This window comes from Sorex araneus, chromosome X (genome assembly GCF_027595985.1).
Source record: "Sorex araneus isolate mSorAra2 chromosome X, mSorAra2.pri, whole genome shotgun sequence".
NCBI lineage: Eukaryota > Metazoa > Chordata > Mammalia > Eulipotyphla > Soricidae > Sorex > Sorex araneus.
Window position 1 is genome coordinate 265,097,634 of NC_073313.1, and position 21,669 is coordinate 265,119,302.

The following is a 21,669-nucleotide window of genomic DNA, read 5'->3' on the forward strand; positions in this document are numbered from 1 at the left end:
TTTGTGGGGAGGACCCGGTGATGGACCTCACTCATGCAAGGCGAGTGCTCTGCTGGGTTTCACCGTCTCCAGCCCCAGGCTGAGGTCTCCTGGTGGGGGCTGCCTAGCTGGGACCTCACTTTTGCAGACTAGAGAGTCACCCCAGGACTTCTCTCCTTGCTGGGGGTTCGGCTCCTCATCTGTCATTGCAGGCACATCCATTCCCGTCTACCCTCATTACACACCCGAGGCGGTGACATTCACAAACATGCAAGTCACCGCTGAGAGGCCAGAGCCAGAGTACAGCGGGGAAGGCGCTTCCCTTCCGTGCTGCCACCAGGGTTCCATCCCCGGCATCATCCCACAGGGTCCCGGGAGCCCCGCCAGGAGTGATTCTTGAACGTTGGGTCAGGAGTAAGCAAGGCCTGAGCGCTGCTGACCGTGGTGGCGGGGAGAGGACCCAGGGACACCCTCCCAAAGTACAGGGCTGTCGGCTTCGGGGCTTGAGCAGGACACACACCGCTGGCTGCTTGCCGTAGGTCCTCAAGAGAATCGGAGCGGCAGGCCCATCTGTGCTATTTGGGGAGATTCTATTTGCCCACCGGGGAGGGCGATTAGCTCGAAGAGGATCAGGCGTGAGCAAGACCAGATCAACAAGGGCTAGCACGGATTGGGGGTTACTGGGTCAGGACCCTGATCCTGATTGATCCCACTGGATCCTTCCGGGCGGGCTGAGTGCCAGAACACGGCGTCGCCCGGACCCCAGGAGCCCAGCTTCGGGCAGCGCACAGCAGCTGGGTGGGCCGGCTGGCCTCCAGGGAGGGACCGGGAGAGCGGCGCGGGCGCAGGCGCACAGGGGCGCAGGCGCAGAGGGCCAGGAGGGCGCAAGTACAGCGGGCGCGGGCGCGGGCGCGGGCGCGGCGGACGCGGCGGGCGGGCGCAGGCGCAGCGGGCGGGCGCAGGCGCAGCGGGCGCAGGCGCAGCAGGCGCAGCGGGCGCAGGCGCATCAGGTGCGGCGCGCGGGGTCCCGGCCTAACCCGTCCGCCTTGCGGCCGAGAGCGACGACGACGTTCCGGCCCGGGAGACCGGAAGCGGCCGGGCCCGCGGCGGAGGGACCCGGCGGAGCGGAAGTCACTCCGTGAGGCAGTGGCGACGGCGGCGGCGAGAGGATGAACAACAAGTTCGACGCGTGAGTGGCTCGTGGCCGCCCCCCGGGGCCCCTGCCCCCGACCGTTCGCCCGCGCCTGGGCCCCGCGGCGGCGCCGCGCCCACCGTGCCTGCCGTGCCCGGCCCGGCCCGGCGGCTCGGGTGGGGCTGGGGTTGCGGCCCCGGCCCGGGCGGCCTGCGCGGAGGAGGAGGAGGGGGCTGGGCCGGCGGGCCCGGCGGCGCCTTCCGAGGCCGCGTTTGCCCCCCGCGGGCCGGGCCCCGGGGCCGGCCCCCCGCAGACCCCCTGCCCGGCTCCCCCGGCCCGCGCCCAGGGCGGACGCGTCCCCCGGGCCCGTCCCCGCGCTTCCCGGCCCGCGGGGTGGCCGCGTTGGGCGGCCGGAGAGGGACGTGGGCAGGTGCCGCCGCGAGGCGACCAGGCGTGGCGGCGCCTGGGCTGACGGTTTAGCTGCTGCCGGGGCCGCGGGGCCGCGGGGGTCCCGGCGGGGCGGCTGTGCGCGGCCCAGGGTCGCGGCCGGCTGCAGAACCGCCTCTGGCCGCCGCCCCCCGCGGGGGTCCCGGCGCTCCCCCACCCCCACCGCCACCCCCACCGTTCCCGCCCCGCTACGCCCGCAGCTCCCGCCCCAGCTTGCAGCCCTGCCCAGGATTCCCGGTCCCAGGTCAGGCGCTCCTGTAACTTGCCCCCCGCAGGGTCATGGAATTCGGTTCCGTGTTTTTTTGTTGTCCCTTTTTTTCGGCTCTAGTATCTCCTCGACACAAATTAACCCGGAGCATCTTGATACCTTAACTGCCTGCGCTAGAACAACAACAAAAAAAATTAAATAGGTTTTAGTCGTTTATTTACACTGGACCACACCCGGCATTGCGCCCCACTGGCATTGACCCTGTGCTCAGGCATCACTCCCGGCAGGCTGAGGAGACCGCAGGGGGTGCCAGGGATTGACCCCGGCACGTGTCCTACCCCCTGAACTGTCGCCCTGGTCCCGGCCCCAGAACTTGGAAGCCTCAGTCTTCCAGCCCCGACAGAGCAAGCAGCGCTCCCTTTCCTTGGAAGTGGCCGCTGAAGCGCCCCCTCTGGCCGCGGTTTGTGGGGTCTGGGTCTGTGGTCCGCTGTTGCGGGATCTTCAGCAGGCGGGCCCCAGGTCACTCGCCTCTAGGCCCGGTCACAGCTGCTGTAGTGTTCACTAAGGCTGCCTTTGTTCCCTGCGCTCCCACCTGCCTGCCAGCCCCCCCACCCGCCCCCACCACCCGCCTCTCCCTGTCACCCCAGTCTGGCGCAGGACTGCGCTGCAGCTGTGATCCGTTGGCTTCTGCCTCCCCGGGCCGTATCTGATTCTGTCCCTGGCCACACTCTGTCAGCTTTTGAGCCCTTAAAATTTGTTTGTGGGGTGGGGGGGACACACCCAGTCCTGCTCAGAGCTTACTCCTGGCTCTGTGCTCAGGGAGCATCACTCTTGGTAGGGGTTGGGGGGCCACATGGGATGCCGGGGATCAGAGCCGGGTCAGCCAGTGCAGAGCAGGCGCCCTGGTCCCCACTTTCAGTCCTTTCCTGATCGTGGTCAGAGCTGGTCTCTTGGCACACGCCCTAGTCTGCCAGGTTTTAGTCTGGTTTGAAAAACCCATTCTCGAGACCAGCGCATTTCTCCCTCGGGTGCTGAACATGCACAGATGGGTCAGACCAAATCCCTCGCTGAAGGGTCTCCCTGAAGGGTCTCCGTCCAGGTACATAAGCCCGAGGACACACCTGAGCAGAAGCTTGTGGGCCAGCGAGGGGCGGGTCTGTCCGCCAGCCCCCTGTGCTAGTTGCCTGCCTGTGTCGGGAGCCCGGAGCTGTTCATTTGCCCGCAGCTGGGAGGGGGCCCCTGAGGGCAGACAGCATTGGCGGAGACGGGGTGACCGCTTAGCTCCACCCTGGGGGAAGGCAGCCCCTCAAGACTTGGTGCGGTCCTTGGTGGGTGCTGGGCACCCCAGGAAGCCACCTGTTGTTTCTTCTCCAGCATAATGTTACTATTTAGTTTCAGTGTCTTTCACTGAAGAGAAAGGAACTGCCGTGCTTTGCTTGGGTCCAGCAAAAAGAGGTGCCACCGAGACCCTCTTAACCGAGATGGCTCTGGGCTGGGTGTGGGAGGGTGTGTGTCCCCAGAGTCGCCTCAGACAACCCTGATGGGCTGTCGCAGTCCAGCCGGGCCAAGCACAGATGTTTCCGGGGAGAGGACTTGACCTGGGAGAGAGGCCACGAGGGAAGGAGACTGCCGAGGAGAGGCTGCAGGCCGGCCGCCTCGCTCCGCACTCAAGGGTGCTGGGACTCAGCCTGGCCACCATCTCGGGACGGGGAGGGCGGCACCACATGCCAGACCAGCTCTCTCCGCTCCCTGCGCCTTCCTGGTCCCTGGTGGCTGCTGTTGCTTTTTTGTCTCTTTGGGGGCTGCACCCAGCTGGGCTCAGGGCTGACTCCTGCCTCTGCACTCAGATCCTGCCTGGGACAGGACTCGAACCCAGGGCATCCACCTGACCCCTGGCACTCTTCAGCCCGTTTCTGCTTTCGTTCATCTTTCCCCTGAGACTGGTGGCTGCCCCGCCTCCTTACCCTGAGGCCAGGCTGCTGTGGGCTGGGTCAGAGCCCGGAGCAGTGCCCTGGCGTGCTGTGCGGTGTGGGGGAGCCTCGCAGGCTCGGCCCTGGCAGGACAGTGGGCTCAGGGCCCTGTGCTGGGGACTGGACTCGCCGGGCAGGTGCTCTGTACCTTGAACTGCCTCCCGGGCCCTGGGGCGGGAGGTTCCAGCTAAAAGGCCCTTTGCTCGGCTGCCCAACGTCCTGGCCAGGGTGCGGCTCAGAGCACAGCACACGGCCACCGGCTCTGTCCCTTCTCTCGGACTGTGATGGGGGGAGCAGGCGCCCCCTATATGTGACTTGCTCATCCATCCGAGTGTCTGTTGAGTGTTCCTTCCATGCCAGGGACTAGAGATTCAGGGCAAAATTAACAGGTCTCTGTGTGGATAGGGTAACGTCTGTTATAAATTGAGCATATAAGAGTTTTCTTGATATGTATCAAGAAAGATTTTTTAAAACCCATAAGTAGTGTCTTCCTTGACATTGATCTTATGTTAAGAAATCAAGGTACAGTCTCTTTCTTGAGAGTTGTTTGGTTCTGTTGGGACAGGCGGTCGCACAGCCTGAGAGCGCCTTCTGACGATGGCTTTGTCTGGCCGAGACGCTGGGCCTGAAGGCTGTAGAGTAGTTCCACTGCTCCACGCGGTGGCACCGGAAGAACCTTTGAACGTACTTAGAAGACAACATTCATCCTTTTCCATTTTCTCTTCACTGATTCAGCATCTTCTTGTCCTAGGTGCTGGAGAGACAGAGCTTAATAAGACACTATTCGAAGGGACCCTTCCATCTAGTAGGAAAAACAGATGGAGGAATGGCAACTAAGGCCGAGGGGTAGGTGGCTTCAGGACTGGGAGAGGTTGCCAGGGGGCAGGAGCCAGGCCCTCGAGGCTCTCTGTGTTTCCTTGTGCTCTGTCCTGCAGGGGGGAGGGAGAGCCGCTGGGGTCCTAAGGATAAAAGCTGAACAATGAGATTTGCATTTAGGAGTCGCATGCTGGTGGCCACAGGGCCCCTGGGGGGTGGACAGGATGCTCTTTGTCGAGACCCTTCAAGAACTTACTGTAACAATTGCAGTGACATGAGAAGAGGGTCTGAATTGAGGCCGTGGTCCTGGGACGGGTAGGAGAGTTAGGTGAGTTCTTAAGCTCGTTGGAAAGGCCAGAGCAGCTCCTCAATTCAGAAACTCTTCTCATTGTGGATTCTTCATTATTGGTCCAGAAAACAGCCCCTCCAGTTGCTGCCCCCTTGCTTCTCTGTGCCGTTCATTATGAAACTGGAAGGCCGTGCTCTCTGAATTCACACACCAGCTGGCAGCGCCTCCTTTTTGCTTTAACCCTAGTCCTAGTTGCTTTTCTGCATCCCTCATCCTCGCATCTGTGCATCTCACCGACTCTCTGCAGTGCCTCTGGGTGGCTCTCGATGGCTCATCTCCCCTGGTGTGTGGGGAGAAGCTGGAGTCGGTTCAGTTCTGGGGTAACATTGTTTTGCCTTCCTGTTCAGATTGAAAGATGATGACAGTGGGGACCATGATCAGAATGAAGAAAACAGCACACAGAAAGATGGTGAGAAGGAAAAAACGGACCGGGACAAGAGCCAGAGCAGCGGCAAGAGGAAGGTGGGTTTCCTTCCTGTGCAGAGCTGTTTGCTCTGGACTTGAGCCTCCTCGGGAACCTGTCTGTGTGGAAGGTTCCAGGGTCACGTGACGGCGCCATGTTTCAGAGTACTCTCCTGAGGGCCGGGGGGCTGGCTCAGAGGGCTGCAGCGCGGGCCCTCCCGGCGTCTGCTCCCTGAGTCCGCATGGTCTCCAGCATCCCAGGCAGGCCAAAAGTACAGAACGAGGTGGGGTGGGGCACCTGCTTGGGTGCAGGAAGCCAGGTTCCATCCTGGTCCTGCCTCGTCTCCCCAGCACCACGGGGAGTAGCTCCTGAGCATCACCAGGTGTGGCTCCCAAACAAAAGCAAAGAACGCGTGAGTCACTTTGGAGCGAAGAACTGTCCCGTGCCTCGGGATCACGAGGCGTCCTCGCCTTCCTTTCTCTCCCCGAGAGAGGTAGGCAGGCGTGCCCTGGTGGCTAACCGGGCTGCCACCCAGTCTCTCAGATCCTGAAAGTGCCTCGGAGGAGAGGAAATTCAGACGAGGCAGGAGATGCATCAACTTCTTCTTGAACTCTCGGGCATTGGCTTCCATGATGTTGCGTGCCTGCAGGCTGCACAGGCTGGGAGTGCTGAGAGGGCACAAGAATTGAGTTTGCTGGTGGCAGTAGTGAGAGTGACAGATCCTGAGCATTTGCTCCCTGGAGGCACTGTACTAAGCACTTTAGCCTCTATCTTTTTCACTAGGGCCACTTCCCGTGTGTTGGGACCAGGCCACTGCCCTTCAGCCCGGCTGCAGGACTGACTGGTGATGCCCCAGGCAGTGCCCAGGACCATTCTCAGGCCCTTGCATGTGAGAAGCACGTGCTGTGCCACTTGTGCTCTCTCCCTGGCCCCCTGCTAACAGCCGTGTTTCCCCCATTTGCAGAATAGCAGTGGAGGCACAGACAGGGTAAGGGGTTGCCTCAGATCATTAGCCAGAAAGTCACAGGGTGCTCAGAGGAGGCCGTGCCTTGGGCCCAGGTGCAGGCCTCGCTCCCTGTGGTGCGAAGGGGAAGCTACAGAATCAGGGGCGGGGCTTAGGGCTCAGCAGTGTAGCATCTGCCTTGCTGGGTCAGGCCCTGAGTTCAGTCTCCTGCACCACCACCACATGGGGAGAAGAGGAAAAGGGAGAAAGCTACAAAAGCCTGGGGGTGAAAGTGAAAGTGCAACAGGTCAGGTGCTTGCCTCACACGTGGCCAACCCGGGTTTGATCCCCAGCACCCTGTTATGGTCCCCAAGCCTGCCAAGAGTGATCCCTAAACACAGCCAGGAGTAAGCCCTGAGCACATCAAGATGTGACTCAAAAACCAAAAAAGGGGGCTGGAGCAATAGCACAGCAGGTAGGGCGTTTGCCTTGCACGTGGCTGACCTGGGTTCAATTCCCAGCATCCCATAGGGTCCCCTGAGCACCGCCAGGAGTAATTCCTGAGTGCAGAGCCAGGAGTAACTCCTGTGCATCTCCAGGTGTGACCCAAAAAAGCAAAAACAAAGCAAGAAAGCAAGAGTCAGAGAGATAGTTTGGCAGGTAAGGTGCTTGCCTTGCACTCAGCCAAACTGGTTTAATTCCCTGTATCCCATATGAACCCCCCCTAACCTTCCAGGAGTGATCCCTGAGTGCAGAGCCAGATATAAGCCCTGCGCACCCTCAGGTACAGACCAATTACCACCCCCCCCCAAAAAAAAAAAGAGAGAGAAGAAAACCTTTTCTTGGTCCAGAGAGATAGTCTATGGATCGTGGGTGAAACACTTGTCTTGCGTGTGGCTAACCCTGGCTTGACATCTGGCACCACATCTGGCTGGTCCCTTGAGCACAGCCAGGAGTGAGCTCTGAGCACTGCCAATTATGGCCCAAAACCTCACACTCAAAGAAACTTTTGCTTAGTCTCTGAGGTTGCCGCGCACTCGGGAACTAACGCAGTGTCTCTGTTTCCAGGCCGTCGTCCCGGGACCGGCAGAGCACCCCCTGCAGTACAACTACACTTTCTGGTACTCCAGGAGAACCCCCGGCCGGCCTACCAGCTCACAGAGCTACGAGCAGAATATCAAGCAGATTGGCACCTTTGCCTCAGTGAGTCCCTCGTGCCTGTGCTTCCGTCCTCCTGTCTGTGTCCCCCTCATGACCGGCCAGTTTTCTTTCTTTGCTGGGATCCCGGAGGTCAGAGTTCATTAGGGTCCTCAGGAATACTGCTGCTCTGTGAATCACCATATTGGCCAGAAGGGGGCGATACAAAAATATTGGTTGGTTGGTTGGTTGGTTGGTTGAAGTAGGCATTTAGAAGCTGGAGAGACAGTACGGCAACTGTGTACTTGATTCCCAGCACCGGAGCACCACCTCTGAGCCTAGAACCCAGAGTTAGCTCTGAGCACTGCCTGGTGTGAGTCCTTCCCCTTAAGCGTAGTCTCACGACACATTCTGTAGTACATGGCATTAGCATGAAGCAGTTCTGAATGTTGTGGGCACTGCCAGTTCCGGGTCCCAGACTCCTGGGATGAATCTGGACCCCTGAATCTGGAACAGAAACCAGCTTCCTCTCTGATGTGTATCTTTTGGCAGAGCCGATTCCAGGTTTTATTATTTCAGAAACCCTTTGCCGTGTTCGGGCAGGGAGATGGCCCCGAGAGCTGGGCCTGTGCTCTGCCTCTGTCTCCCGCCCCAGCGCTGCACAGGGAGCGGGGAGCGGCCTCTCAGTGCTGCCTCGTGGTGCTTTCCCCCAAAACCAAAGATAGAATGAAAGGCTGGAGCAATTGCGCATCAGGTAGGGCATTTGCCTTGCACACAACTGATTCGGGTTCGATTCCCAGCATCCTATAGGGTCCCCCAAGCACTACCAGGAGCGATTCCTGAGTACAGAACCAGGAGTAACAAACATTACCGGGTATGACCCAAAAAGCAAATTAAATAAATAAATAATGAAATTTAGGTATTTATCCTATTTCAAATGCAGGTGCTGGAGGGCCCAGGACAGCTCTGCTGGGCTCCCACTACCTTCTAGACCTGAGCTGAGGGTCGAACCCCAGCGTGCCCCACCAGATGCTGTCTCAGCATTGGATCCCTTGGGGGGCAGGGCCAGTGTTGCCGGGGCCCAAGCACACCCGAGTGTGGCCCCAGGAGGAGCAAGCGGGAGCCCTGACTAGCACCGCCCGGACGTGGAGACAGCGCCCTTGGGCTCCTGCCGTCCATGGGGTGGCGCCCCCCACCTCGAGCTCCAGGGGAGTGTCTGCTCTGTCTCTGGGCCCACGTCCTTCCCTGGCAAGCCACCTCGTGTTGGAGCAGCTGCTGCTGAGGCCGTTTCTGGGCTTGGGGCCACACCCTGTGGTGTTCAGGGCTGTTGCTGGCTCTGCGCAGGAGCCCCGCCATGCGAAGCTCAGAGGCTTCAGTTCTGAAGTGCAGCTCGCCAGGCAGAGGTGCCGCTTGGCGTCGCCTCTGTGCCTAGGTCTGCTGAACCCAAAGTGAACCCCAACCCGCTCTTCCGCAGAGCCGTATCCCAGTCTGAGTTGTTTAAAAAGAAGTTGTTCTTGTTTTTTTGGGGGGCCACACCCAGTTAATAAGTCCAGGGCTTACTCCTGGCTCTGAACTCAGGAATCACTCTTGGCGGTGCTCAGGAAACTACATGGGATGCCAGGGATCAAACCCGGGTCCGCTGTGAGCAAGGCAGATGCCCTCCCCACTGTATTATCATTCCAGCCCCCTCAAAAAAAATTTTTTTAAGTCTTAATTTATCAGTAATAGGGGAAACAGGCCAACTGAAAATACTAAGTCGGGATAAAAATCAGATTGCCTGGGTTCAATTCCAGCAAGCGAAAAAAACAAAAATCATAGAATCAAAACTTTAAAGAATGAACAGGTGATGATGATAATATAAAGGATTTTTAGGTTTGGGGCACACTTGGCAGAACTCGGGGGACCAGATGGGATGCCAGGGATCAAACCCAGGTCAGGCACGTGCAAGCCAGATGCCCTACCCACTGTACTATCCGGCCCCAGCCGATAGTGCTCATCTGTGCTCCGGGCTGACTCCTGGCTCTGCTCTCAGAGATCACTTCGGTACGCAGAGACGGGTGGGGCGGGATGTTCAGTACTGGGCGTTGAGCTCGGGTCGGCCTCCTGCTCGCAGGCGCTCTCCCTTTTCTGCGGGTCCAGCTCCAACCGGCAGGCTTCTTGGCAGAGTAACAGGATGCCTTACTCTGGGGGAGCCTAGGGGGAGGGGAGCCTAGGGGGAACGAACCCTGGCGGTGCTCGGGGACTATGCCTGGTCCCCCAGGAGGGACCCCTGGCAGTTTGAACCAAGCAGCTGCATGCTGCGAGGGCCTTGTCCCCGTCCCTGTCTCTCGGACACCTGCTCTCGGGCGAATGCCCGTAGGCTTGCGGAGGGTGGGACCCGGGGTCCCCGAAACCCTTCCCAGCTTGAAAGCAGGCAGAGAATGAGCAGGCTCCACACGGCCGGTCCCGAGTCTTACACTTGGGGCTTCCAGCTCAGATTCCATAAACCAGAATTGCCCTAGTTTTGGTGAGGGGTCTGGTGGGGGAAGTTCCCCTTGACGCCATGTGTGCTGCTGCTCCTCTCCGCCATGGTTTGGGTGTAGGACTGTGGAGCCTGGCGCTAGGCCGGGCCAGACTCAGTGAGCCCTAACCGGCCAGGTGGCCTCTGTCCTGCCCCCGGGGCTCAGTGTCCGCAGGCCTGTCCGTCTCTCAGCTGGCCTGCTGCTTCCAGGCCGCCCCTGTTCCTCTCCCTCTCTGGGGTCCAGAGGCACAGGGTGTGGCCTGAGAAAGCGGGGGACAGTGGGGGAAGCACGGTCACGCTTGCCGAGGAGTCGAGCCTGGCTTCAGCAGCAGGGTGGGGCTGGGAGAGTGTTAGCTGCTGCGGGCTTTGGGTTTCCACTGTCCTGGCCTTAATGTGGCACCGCCCAGGAGTAAACCCTGAGCACAGTCAAGCGCAGCACAGAAGAAAAATTGCTTTAAGTGAAATTTTGTGGGTAGGACATTTGCCTTGCATACGGCCAACCTGGGTTCAGTCCTCAGCACTGCAGCCCACTGGGAATGATCTCTGAGTACAGCGCCAGGAGCAAGCCCTGAGCACTGCAGGGTGTGACCCAATCCTTCCCCCCCAAAAAAAAAACTCAAAACAAAAAACTGATATTAGTTAGGGAAGCATTTTGGTTACTATTGTGGTTGCTTAGTAACTCAACAAAATTGACACATTTTGTTGCAACTGATGCTATATTTGCTGGCAAATAGTATCTGGTCAGGAAGCAGTTTGGGTTCAGAGTGATAGTTGGGGGGTAGGGCTTGTCCTAGAAGCGGCTTGGCACTCCTGTGATCCCCAGGCCACACTAGGGGTGAGCCCTGAGCACCATTGGAGGAAGCTGAAGCTCAAAAAACAGGTGATTTGGAGACCAGAGCACTAGTACACCGGGTGGGACACCTGCATTGTACGCAGCAGGCCCGGGTTCGGCCCTTGGCACCCCATATGGTCCCCTGAGCATTGCTAGGTGTGGCCCAGAAAGCCAATAATAATAATATGAACAATAATAATAATATGAATAAGAAGCGATCTGATTCTAGGAAAGACGACCAGGCCGCGATGAATGGCACTTAATGTGCTCAGGACTCCAGGGTCTCTCTGCACGTGTTGATGGCGTCTCCTGAAAGGGTCCAGGGCTATGCTGCGTGCACAGGGGTGTGGCTGCGAGTCAAGTGCGGCAGGAGCAGCGCAGTGAGCCGAGGTGCAGGAATAGTGGGAGCCGCCTCCCTGAGCCCTGGCGCCTGTTTCCCCTAGCGGCGAGTGTGTGCCCCTGCCTCAGCCGCCACACAGAGGAAGGGATGGCAGGGGGCGTCTCTGAGAACACTGCAGTGACACCGCCCTCCTTTCCGGAGGCAAAGACAAAGCCGTGCCCTCTGACCTCTGACCTCTCTCTGCAGGTGGAGCAGTTCTGGAGGTTTTACAGCCACATGGTACGTCCCGGGGACCTGACGGGGCACAGCGACTTCCATCTCTTCAAGGAGGGGATCAAGCCCATGTGGGAGGTGAGTCCGACGTGGGCCAGAGCCCCCCGCCCAAGGTGGAAGTGGCGGGATTCCAGAGCTGCCCCCTCCCCGGGCATGGCCGGGAAAGACATAGTTGCCGATGTGCTGGCATCAGAGAGGCTGTGCCCCGAGCGGGGCTGGAAGAGGCGCTGTGCGCTCACCCTGGCCCCGTAGGAGAGAGCCCGTCCCGGAAGACATGGGGGTCCCTATCCAGGCGCTCCTTTATTCACGTGCTTCCTCCTTACTCCCCCTCCGACTCTCCCCTTCACACGGCCAGTCCTCTGTCTAGCTCACACCCCACCCCTTTCTCTTGGTGGGGTGGGGTGCTCCAGAGCAGTGCCCAGGTGGACCGCGTGTCCAGCAGTGCCCGGCTGGCAGATGGTTCAGTACCCAGGCCAGGGGACATGATGCTGACCAAGGCTGGGGTCACCAATAAGGAGGCCTATGGCCAGGGGTCTCCTGGGCTCCCTCCCCTCCTGCCTCTCCCCTGCCTCTCCCCTACCTCTCCTGGCCAGACTCCCTCCCCTCCTGCCTCTCCTGGCCAGGCTCCCTCCCCTCCTGCCTCTCCCCTACCTCTCCTGGCCAGGCACCCTCCCCTCCTGCCTCTCCCCTACCTCTCCTGGCCAGACTCCCTCCCCTCCTGCCTCTCCTGGCCAGGCTCCCCCCCTCCTGCCTCTCCCCTACCTCTCCTGGTCAGACTCCCTCCCCTCCCACCTCTCCCCTACCTCTCCTGGCCAGGCTCCCTCCCCTCCTGCCTCTCCCCTACCTCTCCTGGCCAGGCACCCTCCCCTCCTGCCTCTCCCCTACCTCTCCTGGTCAGACACCCTCCCCTCCTGCCTCTCACCTACCTCTCCTGGCCAGACTCCCTCCCCTCCTGCCTCTCCCCTACCTCTCCTGGCCAGACTCCCTCCCCTCCTGCCTCTCCTGGCCAGGCACCCTCCCCTCCTGTCTTTGCAGTGTTTTGGTTTTTTTTTTAAAGGTCCCTGTGAGATACATAGTTACAGAGTTGTTGGGGTCTGGGTTTCAGTCTTACAGTGTTGCAGTACCCCTCCCTCGGCCAGTGCTTTCACCAGTGTCCCCAGTTTCCCTCCTGCCTGTGAGGCGGTGTTAAGAGGCTCTGGAGACCTTTGTTTTTCCGGAGATTTGTACCAAGGTTCCTGGCTTGGTTTCTTTTTTCCTATTTGTTTTCACCGTGTCCTGCCACCTTTTTTCCTTGTAACAGTGAGTAATTGCAAAGTGACCAGGCTTCTTAGCATCGGAGGCTTTCTGTGGCCTTTTTGCCAGAGGAGGATGGTGCTGGGGCCCGTGTTGATTGAACCCCTTCTCTTTCCCCACAGGATGATGCTAATAAAAACGGTGGCAAGTGGATCATCCGCCTGCGGAAGGGCCTGGCGTCCCGCTGCTGGGAGAACCTCATCCTGGCCATGCTGGGCGAGCAGTTCATGGTCGGGGAGGAGGTCTGCGGGGCCGTGGTCTCCGTCCGCTTTCAGGTAGGTGGCCCTGGGGCCGCCCGCTCCCCTCTGCCGCCTTTGAGCCCCTCCCTGCTCCGCTCTGCCTCAGTGACCCCGCCTGTCCCCCCTGCAGGAGGACATCATCTCGATATGGAACAAGACTGCCAGCGACCAAGCCACCACGGCCCGGATCCGGGACACGCTTCGGCGAGTGCTTAACCTCCCTCCCAACACCATTATGGAGTACAAAACCCACACCGACAGCATCAAGTACGTGCGGGGCGGCGGGGAGCAGGGCCCGGAGCCGAGGGGCAGGCCTGTAGTCGGGCCCCGAGGAGTCTGGTCACAGTGGAGTCCGGCGTGGGGCAGGGACAGAGCAGCCCTCTAGCTGTGCCCCCCACGCCCCAGGCCGCTTCGTGTCTGAGGCGCCCTTCCGCCAGCGCCGGCCGCACTGCCTGGCCTCGCTCTGTCTCCGGGGGCTGTCTTGTCTTTCACTCGCTAACCCGGGCTTGAGGCGAGAGCCCGAGCGTGCTTGCTGTTTTTCAGATAGCGTCCCCACGTAGTCGAGCCCTCCTCCCGGCCCGCCCCACTTTTGCATGTCCTTCCCCGTCAGCTCAGTCTGTCTCTTCATCCTGGCGAGGGCCTTCTTCAGGAGCGCGGGCTCCGTTCCTTGTGCGTGAGCTGGAGCAGGAGGGAGTGCCGGCGAGTGCTCGCGAGCGTAGGCAGAGGCTGAGGGCCGTGGGGAAGGCGGCTGTGCTCTCCTGGGGCCGTTAGGCTCTCCCGCCTGAGACCGCTCTGGCCGAGAGGGCCGCGTCGCCGTGCGCCCCGCTGCTCCGTCCCCAGCTGCCGAGCAGGGCGCAGAGGGGCTGCTCTAGCTCTGAGGGTCTGCAGGTGCAGGCACTCTTACAGGACCCAGTAGGGTCGCTCTCATTGGCCTGACGGTGCCGGACTCATCCTCACAGTGCTCTTACTCCAGAGCAAACTGCAGGGACTCGCTCCCGGCGTCTGCAGGTGCCCCGGCGGCCAGAGTGGCATGAGCTTGCCGAGTGCCAGTCTGCCTGGGAGCCTGGGTGGCCAGCCGGCGTGACTGCCAGCCCCAGTAGGCCTGTGGCACCCGGTGGCCTCTGGATACTTTTTGTGTTCTCTGTTCTGGGGTAGACACTGTCTCTGCCCCCCCGGCCGGCCTGGTCCAGACTGCAGAGAGCCACACCGCTCTGTCCAGGACTCTTGTTTCCAGGCTCCCACGGGTGCCCCGTCTCCTCCCCCAGAAGCACAGGGACAGGTAGTTCCCGCCTTGCCCCTCTGCACCGGGTCCCGCGAGCCAGAGCCCGCGGACGCCTGCCCCGCAGCTCCCGGACCGGAAAGCCTTCTTCAGCCCCTTCTTGCCTCCCCCAACACGTGCCAACCTTTCGCACTCCCCTAGAATGCCAGGCAGGCTGGGCCCCCAAAGGCTCCCTTTTCAAAACCTCTGGAAGCCGCGGTTGAATGTGCCCTGAGCCCCTCTGGATGGCACCGTCATTGAAGCCGGCCTCGTCGGATCTCTTGTTGTGTTGGCGTGTACCCGAAGACCCTCCTGTCCCGGACCAGAGCCGCTGCAGGAGCATTTTCTGTTTTCAGGCTGACGGGCTGGCGCAGCCGCAACAACAGCTGAGCTCACGTAATAAATGGTGCTAAACTAGCTTGTCTCACGCTCTCGCTCTTTATGGCGCATCCAAGACATGGCCTTGAGACTGCCACCGGTCAGGGACGGCCCTGGGGACTGCTTAAGACCGTTGTCTGGTGTCACATGCTGTTTTGTCCCAGCCCTGCTGAGGTTTGACACAGTGAGGTGACTCTACCCGGGCAGACCTGTGTCGGGCACTTGAGCTTCCGGTCCCATCGGGTCGCGCTGGTGGCCAGAGTAGAGGAGCTCGGCAGGTTCAGGGCGGACAGGGCTCCCTCCTTGGCCTTCGCTTGCTCACATCGTCCGCCTTCTCCTTCAGACATGTCTCTTGCTTGCGGGGGGAGCCCTGCTTTCGTCCGTCTGTCCGTCCCTGTGTGGCTGTGTGTCGGAGCTTCCTTGCTTGTGGTAACGGCTCCTCGCTGCGCCCCGCTCCCCGGGCCACACGCTCTTGGCGGCCGTCTCCCCGCGCTCTCCCTGTAGTGCCAGGTCATCTTCCTCTTGGGGCTTGCCCTGCTTGCCAGGTCACAGGGCAGCGTGTCCGGCTCGGCCGGGGGTGGAGAGTGGGGGTTGTCCAGGCCCGAGCAGACCCATCCCCCGTGTGCTCTGTGGCTTGGCTGCAGCTTGGCCTTCGGGCCCCTGACCCGCATGGACAGCGGCCACCCGCCTCCCGAGCCTTCCGCTTTGCCCAGGACCTGCCGCCCAGCCCCTCCGCAGACCGGGCTGCCTGGCGCTGGGCCCACCCTGACTCGGCATCGCCCGCGGCCCGTGCCGGACCCGTGGCAGGCAGAAGAGTGTGGGGTGTGGAGGCGCCCGTCTCCATCTGCAGCCGGGGGGGGGGGGCGCATCGCCTCCGAGGCCTTTCCCTCTTGTCGGTGGGTGGGAGGTCCCGCTGCCAGCTGGCCCGTGGGCCGAGACCTCGCGCCCTCCGCCGCTCACCCATGGCGCCTCGGGCTCCCGGGGCTTGTCTTCAGGCCAGGGACCAGCAGCCGCTGGGACTTGGGGACTGACGGCCTCGGGCCCTCTGCCCGCAGGGCCCGGTGGGGCCGCCAGGGACTGCCCTTCTTCCCCCGTCCGTCTTGTCTGTTTCCTGGTGCGCGAGAGGGAGAGCAGGGGCAGCGGCCTCTGCCCGGGGGGCGCGGGCAGTGTGTGCCGCCCGGTCGTGTGCCCACTGGGCAAAGAGGCCCCAGGGCACAGTGTTGGCCCGGCGCGTCGCCCCTCCACAGGCCTGCGGAGACCCCTTGGCCGGGCTGGCAACCAGTGCACTCCTGGCACGGACTGGAGCTTAGAGAAAAGTCTAAACCGGGACTCGGGAGCACTGGGAGGAAGTGGGCACGAGGTGCGCCCCGGTAACCTGAGCACACTGGCCTGGAGAGTAGAGGGCAGGCCACGCCGGTCCCTGGGCCACTGAGCAGACCCCTGGCAGGAGAAGCTGAGGGTGTCGGCGCCTCTTGTCAGTTAGAGACCCAAGCCCACGCAGGAGCACTCAGTTAGGGCCGGGCGTCCCTCCTGGTGAGGGCGCGAGTTTGGGGGCCACCCTGTCATTGAAGTCCCCGACATGCCGTGGCCTGCTGGATCCGCATCTCTGCCGCCACTGTCCCGCTACATAAAAGAACGGCCACACTGGGTACCCCGAGGTCCTAGGGCACAGGCTTATGAACAGTTTGCATAAAAGGAAGCGGATATTAAATTTGTGTTGAGGGGCTGCTCTGCTTGCATGCAGCCCACCCTGAGAACCCCGCCAGCTCCGCCAGGAGAAACCCTTGAGCACAGAGCCAGGACTAAGCTCTGAGTACCACCTGTAGCTGGGGCACAAGAGCACCCCCAAAACAACAACCCTGGGGTTACTAGGTGGCGAAATGTGGGTTTATTAACTTCAGGGGAAAGCATTATTTCTTTAATCAGGAACTTCAGGCTTCTACACTTAACCTTGAACGTGTTCTTTACCTTAGAGGGACGTTTTTGGGGCCGGAGCCATAGTACAGCGGGGAGGGCGCTTACCTCGCACGCAGCTGACCTGGGTTCAGTCCCTGGCACCCTGTATGGTCTGTCGTGTCTCCCCTCCCCCCAACCCCACCCCCGAGCCTGCCGGGTGGTCCCCGGACACAGGGCCAGGCGTAGGCCATGAGCATTGCTCGGTGTGGCATAAACGAACCAAAAAAAGGGAATGTCTAGGAAGGAGCGGGCATGGCGGCATGCGGGGTGGGAGGAGCGTCTCCTGAGCACGGTGAAGAGCAACTGCATGGTTCTGGGCCGCTGTGATTCCCACTGAGGTCCTGTCAGGACATTTCTTTGCTAGGTGTGGAGTATAGGAAAAGGTTTGTAGGAAGAAAGGGAGAGGGAGGGCGGCCAGGTCACGGCCCGATGTTCTGGGAGCGGGCGGATGAGGTGAGGCAGCACCTGTCGTTTGTTAGTCACCTGAGGTGCTTAGAAAGGAAGCGGGGGGGCCGGGGCTGGGCTCAGCCTCTGACAGCAGCACACACCAGAAAGTGGAATAAAAGTCTCCCGCCAGAACAGGGAGGGAGTGGCTCCTGGGCCTCGGCCCCAGCCCGAGTGTCTGCTTTGCACTTGGGGTGAAGGAAGAGAGAGTCCTGGTGCCCCCCGGCCTGGCCGAGCTCCCCACGGAGGCACCTTCTGGGAAGGCCGGGAGAGCTCGGCCGCCGTGCAGGTGGGGGCCGAGTCAGCGCGTGTCCGGAGCCCGGGAGGACCCGAAGAATCCGTGCAGCTCAGGTCAGCTTCCTGCCGGCAGGACTGGACGGAGTCGGTCGCCGCTGCTCCTGACAGACGCCCGTGCATCGGGGCCCCACTGGGAGGGGGAACTCGCAGAAGGCCTGGTAGTGAGGCCAGACACGCACACGCATACACGCACACACACACATGCTGTCACACACACATGCTGCCACACACATACTGTCCCTCAGACCCAGGAGACAATCCCGGACGAGGAGTTTTCTAGGATTTGACCAGACTCGCAGGGCCTGAGAGGGGTCGTGGCCAGGAAGGCGGCCCCCAGCTCCGGGGCGAGATGCCCACCAGGGGCTCTGGCTTGGGTTTGCTCTGGAAGCGTCTCCCCGACACCTGCGCCCCTCGGTCATCGTTCTCTGTCCCCTGTTGCCCCCCACCTTGGCTTGGCTGCGCGGGACCCGCAGGCCGAGCCCGCCCTCGGCACATACCACCCAAACCAGGTTTCCTAGGGGACCGGCTTTGCCTGCCAGCTTGATGGTGGGTAGAGGCGGGGCGTCCGCGTTAGGGACAGCAGGTGGAAGTGGGGCGTGGGGGTGCCGTCCCCGGCCCTGCCCCTGCGGCCCTGGGGCAGACCTTGCCGCTGTCCTTGGCCCCGGCTCTTTGGGGTGTTTCCGGCAGGGCTTGAGCAGAGATGGGGGGCGGGGCGGCTGGCGCGTGGGGGGCTGGCGCGGGGCTGGTTCGATGGCCGTGGCCGTCAGAGCCGTCATCTGAATGTGCTGTTTTTTGTCTCTGGTCTGCCAGGGCCTGGGAGGAGTTTCATGGCCTGGTGAACAGCAGCGGCCGCTGATGGACGCTCAGGGTAGGGCCCTGTCCATCCTCTCTGACTGCGAGGTCCCCTGTGCCCCAGGACACCCCAGTCTCTCCGCTAGGACTGTCCGTCTTGGTCTCGGAAACCCCCGGCCCACCCACTGAGCCACACGGCCTCCCTGCACCTCCCTCTGGCTGGGCAGGGCAGGGGTGCGGGGGGCTGCATTTCCCCTCACCACGGAGGACGCGGCCACGCCCCCTCCTCCCGGGCCTCCCCAGCGGGCGCAGGGCCCGCGCGAGGCTCTGGGCCACCTTCCGTCCAGTCGAGTCAGCCGGGATCGCCGGGCGCACAGGTGGGCACGGCAGACTCGGCCAGTTAGCGGGGGGACGTCCAGACACGGCCACCGTCAGGCCCCTTGCTCTCGGGGGGCGACTGGGCCCCAAGGGCCACGGTCGTTTAGAGACTACCCCCACTCCGGGCCACCCGTGGGGCGGAACAGGAGCTCTTCCGGGGTGCCATGCCCTCCCCTCCCCCTCTCCCTCCCTCCCCTCCTCTCTCCTGTCCCTGCTTGCCAGTGGGCGCCCGCCGCCTTCTGAGGGCTGAGAGGAGGCCCAGCCCTGTCCCCAGAGTGCAGGGACAGGGGTCAGCGTGCGCGCTGGGGAGAGGCGAGCTGAAAGTTGCCCTCTGATCCCATGGCCGTGGTACTTGTTTAAACACACTCGGCAGTGCTCAGGAGTCACTCGGGGTGTGGGGGACCGTGCATTGCTCGGGGTGGAACCCAGGCCCCCCAATGCGGAGCCCGCACCCTCAGCCCTCTCTGGGCTGGCGCAAGTGTGTCGCTCACGGGGTCGCCGGCTCGGAGCAGAGAAGGGTCCAGACACGTGCGCTCAGGCCCCTGCGGCAGGTGGCAGAGGCGCCCAGGGGCCAGGTCAGGCCCACCTCTGGCTCCAGAGCAGCTGAGAGATGCAGAGAGGCCCCGGGCGCAGGACACAGGCCCCCCTTGGCGCCCTGCGGGTGCCCAGTGGCGAGCAGCTGCGGAGAGGACTCTGGACCGCAGACAGTCTGAGGAGCAGAAGCATATCTCTGAGGGGCAGGGAGAGGGAAGGAGGGAGGGAGGGGGAGAGGAGGGAGAGCGAGCGTGCGTGTGGGCCTCCTCTCCTGTGCACACGGGGAAGGCAGGGGAAGTCACGCACTCAGCCTGTCCCTCAGCACCCAGGGCCCTGGGCCCTGTCCCACCCCTCCTCTCACACACACACACTCTCACTCACTCTCTCTCTCTCTCTCTGCTTCCCTGGGAAACTCAGCTGGGGATGCATCTCACAGGGAACCTTCTAGAAGGTTGTCACCTGGGCCGGCAGAGACCACACCAGTGGATGCCCTTGGGCTGGGGTGGGGGGAGAGGGTGAGGGGAGGGGTTGGGGAGGGGGGTTGTTTCTGGCCCCGCAGCTGGTGCTGATGAGCCCCTGACAACTGCAGGGTCCGAGTGGCCCACCCTGCCCTGACCACCTACCCCCAGCCCTTCTTTCTGCCCCTCCTCGGATCCAGCCATCGCCCACGGGTGCTGCAGAGGGAAGGAGTGGCGTGCCAGCCCCTTGCTCCGCCGACTCTGTGCACGGGCCCCGGGGCTCCCTCCGTGCCGACCCTGCCTGCCACCCGCCCATCTCGCTGGCCGCAGCGTCCTTGTCTCGCAGCACATCAGCCGTTGGCCGGCCGTTGGCGGGCGTCGGAAACCGTGTTCCGTGGGTGCAGGGGGAGCCCGGCCTGGAGAGGGGCTGTGGGCACAGGCGGGCGAGAATTCGCCTTAGACTTGAGGCCCGTGTCAGCAAGAAGCGTGCTGGGCTGGGCAGCAGGCGGGGGGCCCCCGGGAGCGCCCCACCCCCCGCCCTGGATTTCTAGTGTGGGACAAGGTAGAGGAAGCCTGTCCGACTCGGACCCGCACCTGCCTGTCTGAGCCAGCAGGAGGCAGCCAGCGGCAGCTAAGGACACTTAGTCTCTTTCTCCCTCCCTCTCTCCCCCTCTTTCCCTCCTGGCTCTGTGCTCAGATTCACTCCTGACAGTGCTCGGGGCACCATATGCAGAGTCAGGGCCGTGCATTGGTGCGGGAGAGGCTTCTTCCTGCTTCCTTCATCTGCCGCCTCAGGCAGTGCCCGTTCCCGCCCCGGCTCACTGCTGGCCTCGGGGTGCGTCTCTGTGGGACCCAGGGGCAGCGCCGCCCGGGGGGCCCATATTCTCGCTCTCTTACTCGCCTTTTTTTTTTTTTTTTTTAAGCTGCCTGGGCTTGACTATTTGACAGTCCCTATTGATTAGCTTTGGGGGTGTTGCCATACTCTGCTCTGGGGGACAGTCAGAAGGCTGGGTTGGACCCAGGGCGGCGGCAGGGGGTGGGGCGCTGGCCTGAGGACGCCCGTGAGGCAGGCCCGGGTGCCCTGGGGGCGTGTCTGTGCGACACCACGCTCTGAACGCGCTGCTTCTCCTGTGCTCTCTTGCAGGGACAATTCAAGCTTCCGAAACACGAAAATCACCTTGTGAAAGTACACCAGCTGGCAATAATCCTTCTCCGTGTGTGCGTGTGTGCGTGTGTGCGTGTGTGTGTGTGTAGGCCGACGGGAGGCCCCCGGAGGGACAGCCCTGAGCTGCGTGCTCCCCTTTTGCACTCACTCCTGGGGACCGATTCTGCACGACCCTCCGGCATCGCTGACTTTATAAAGCGGAAAAACGGAAAACTGCGACTTTGTAATAGACAAACTTTTTTTTTTTTTGTAACGGGGTTCGGGGCGAGAAGTCGAGCATCCCGTCTGCTGCGCGCCGCGCTCTTCTCTGCTGTACGGGCTGGCTGGAGGGAGTGGTGACCCGCCACGGCCACACCAGCGCCGCCGCGAGATCAGTATTACGAATGTCTGCATCCGGGGAAGGACAGGAGGAGACGCTCTCCGTGGGCGAGCCCCGGGACGGCCGCGACGGCCCTCGCCGAGCCCTGCCGTTAAATTATTGGGGACGTTTCGTTTCTTCCTCTGCCCTCCCGAGCCCCCGCCCCAGGAGCCCCCTTGGGCACCGCTGCACTCACACCTGGACCCGCTGCTGTCGAGAGGGGGCCGGGAGGGCCAGCCTGGCCAGCCCCACGGAGCACGGCTCGACCCGGCGAGGAGAGCGAAGCAGCACTTACAGACGAGCCCGGCCCCTCCCGGGGCTGCTTCCTGCCCGCCGGAGGAAGGAGGCGGCGCGGGCGGATGGCACGAGGGCAGCACCGACCCTGCGCCCGGGGCCTCTGACACAGAGGTGGCCTGGCTGTGTGGCGGGTGTGCGCCTGGCCGGGGGCCCCCCTGCGGCTGCTGCAGGACCCCAACACCAGGAGGGCGGCCCCCAGCCCCTCCCGCTGCACTCTGGGTTCCCTGGTCTGGCCACACCCCGCGCCTGCCCGGCCCTGGCACCCCGTTTCCCAGAGAGCAGGGGGGCTCAGCTGTGCCCAGGGTCCGGCCCCCGCAGTGCCATGGGCCCAAGATTGGCCTTGAGACCCGCAGCGCCGGCGCCTGGCCCGGCCTGGGCAGAGGGTGACCCCTGGCTGCGCCTGCGTTGGAAACGTGCCGTTTCCTCCTGGGGACCTGGCGCCCGAGCAGACGCCTCCGGTGCTGGGCCGCTCTCAGGCCGGGGAGGCTTCTTC

General features: G+C 62.4%; 1 protein-coding gene across 4 annotated transcripts; it reads left to right on the plus strand.

Annotated features, from left to right (window-relative positions):
• Positions 1 to 994: 994 nt before the first annotated feature.
• EIF4E2 (eukaryotic translation initiation factor 4E family member 2) lies at positions 995 to 20,640 on the plus strand. 4 transcript variants are annotated; one of them, XM_055122133.1, is made up of 8 exons: positions 995 to 1,168; positions 5,249 to 5,363; positions 7,316 to 7,450; positions 11,303 to 11,407; positions 12,745 to 12,897; positions 12,992 to 13,128; positions 18,005 to 18,062; positions 20,501 to 20,640. In XM_055122133.1, exons 1-7 carry the CDS (start codon positions 1,149 to 1,151, stop codon positions 18,048 to 18,050), a joined length of 711 nt encoding a protein of 236 aa, XP_054978108.1. In that variant the 5' UTR covers positions 995 to 1,148; the 3' UTR covers positions 18,051 to 18,062; positions 20,501 to 20,640. The 4 variants fall into 4 exon arrangements, with proteins under 4 accessions (XP_054978108.1, XP_054978106.1, XP_054978109.1 ...); XM_055122132.1 differs by lacking the exons at positions 18,005 to 18,062; positions 20,501 to 20,640 and adding exons at positions 4,488 to 4,582; positions 14,282 to 14,536 and having other exon boundaries at positions 997 to 1,168; XM_055122131.1 differs by lacking the exons at positions 18,005 to 18,062; positions 20,501 to 20,640 and adding an exon at positions 14,282 to 14,536.
• The last annotated feature ends 1,029 nt before the right edge of the window (positions 20,641 to 21,669 follow it).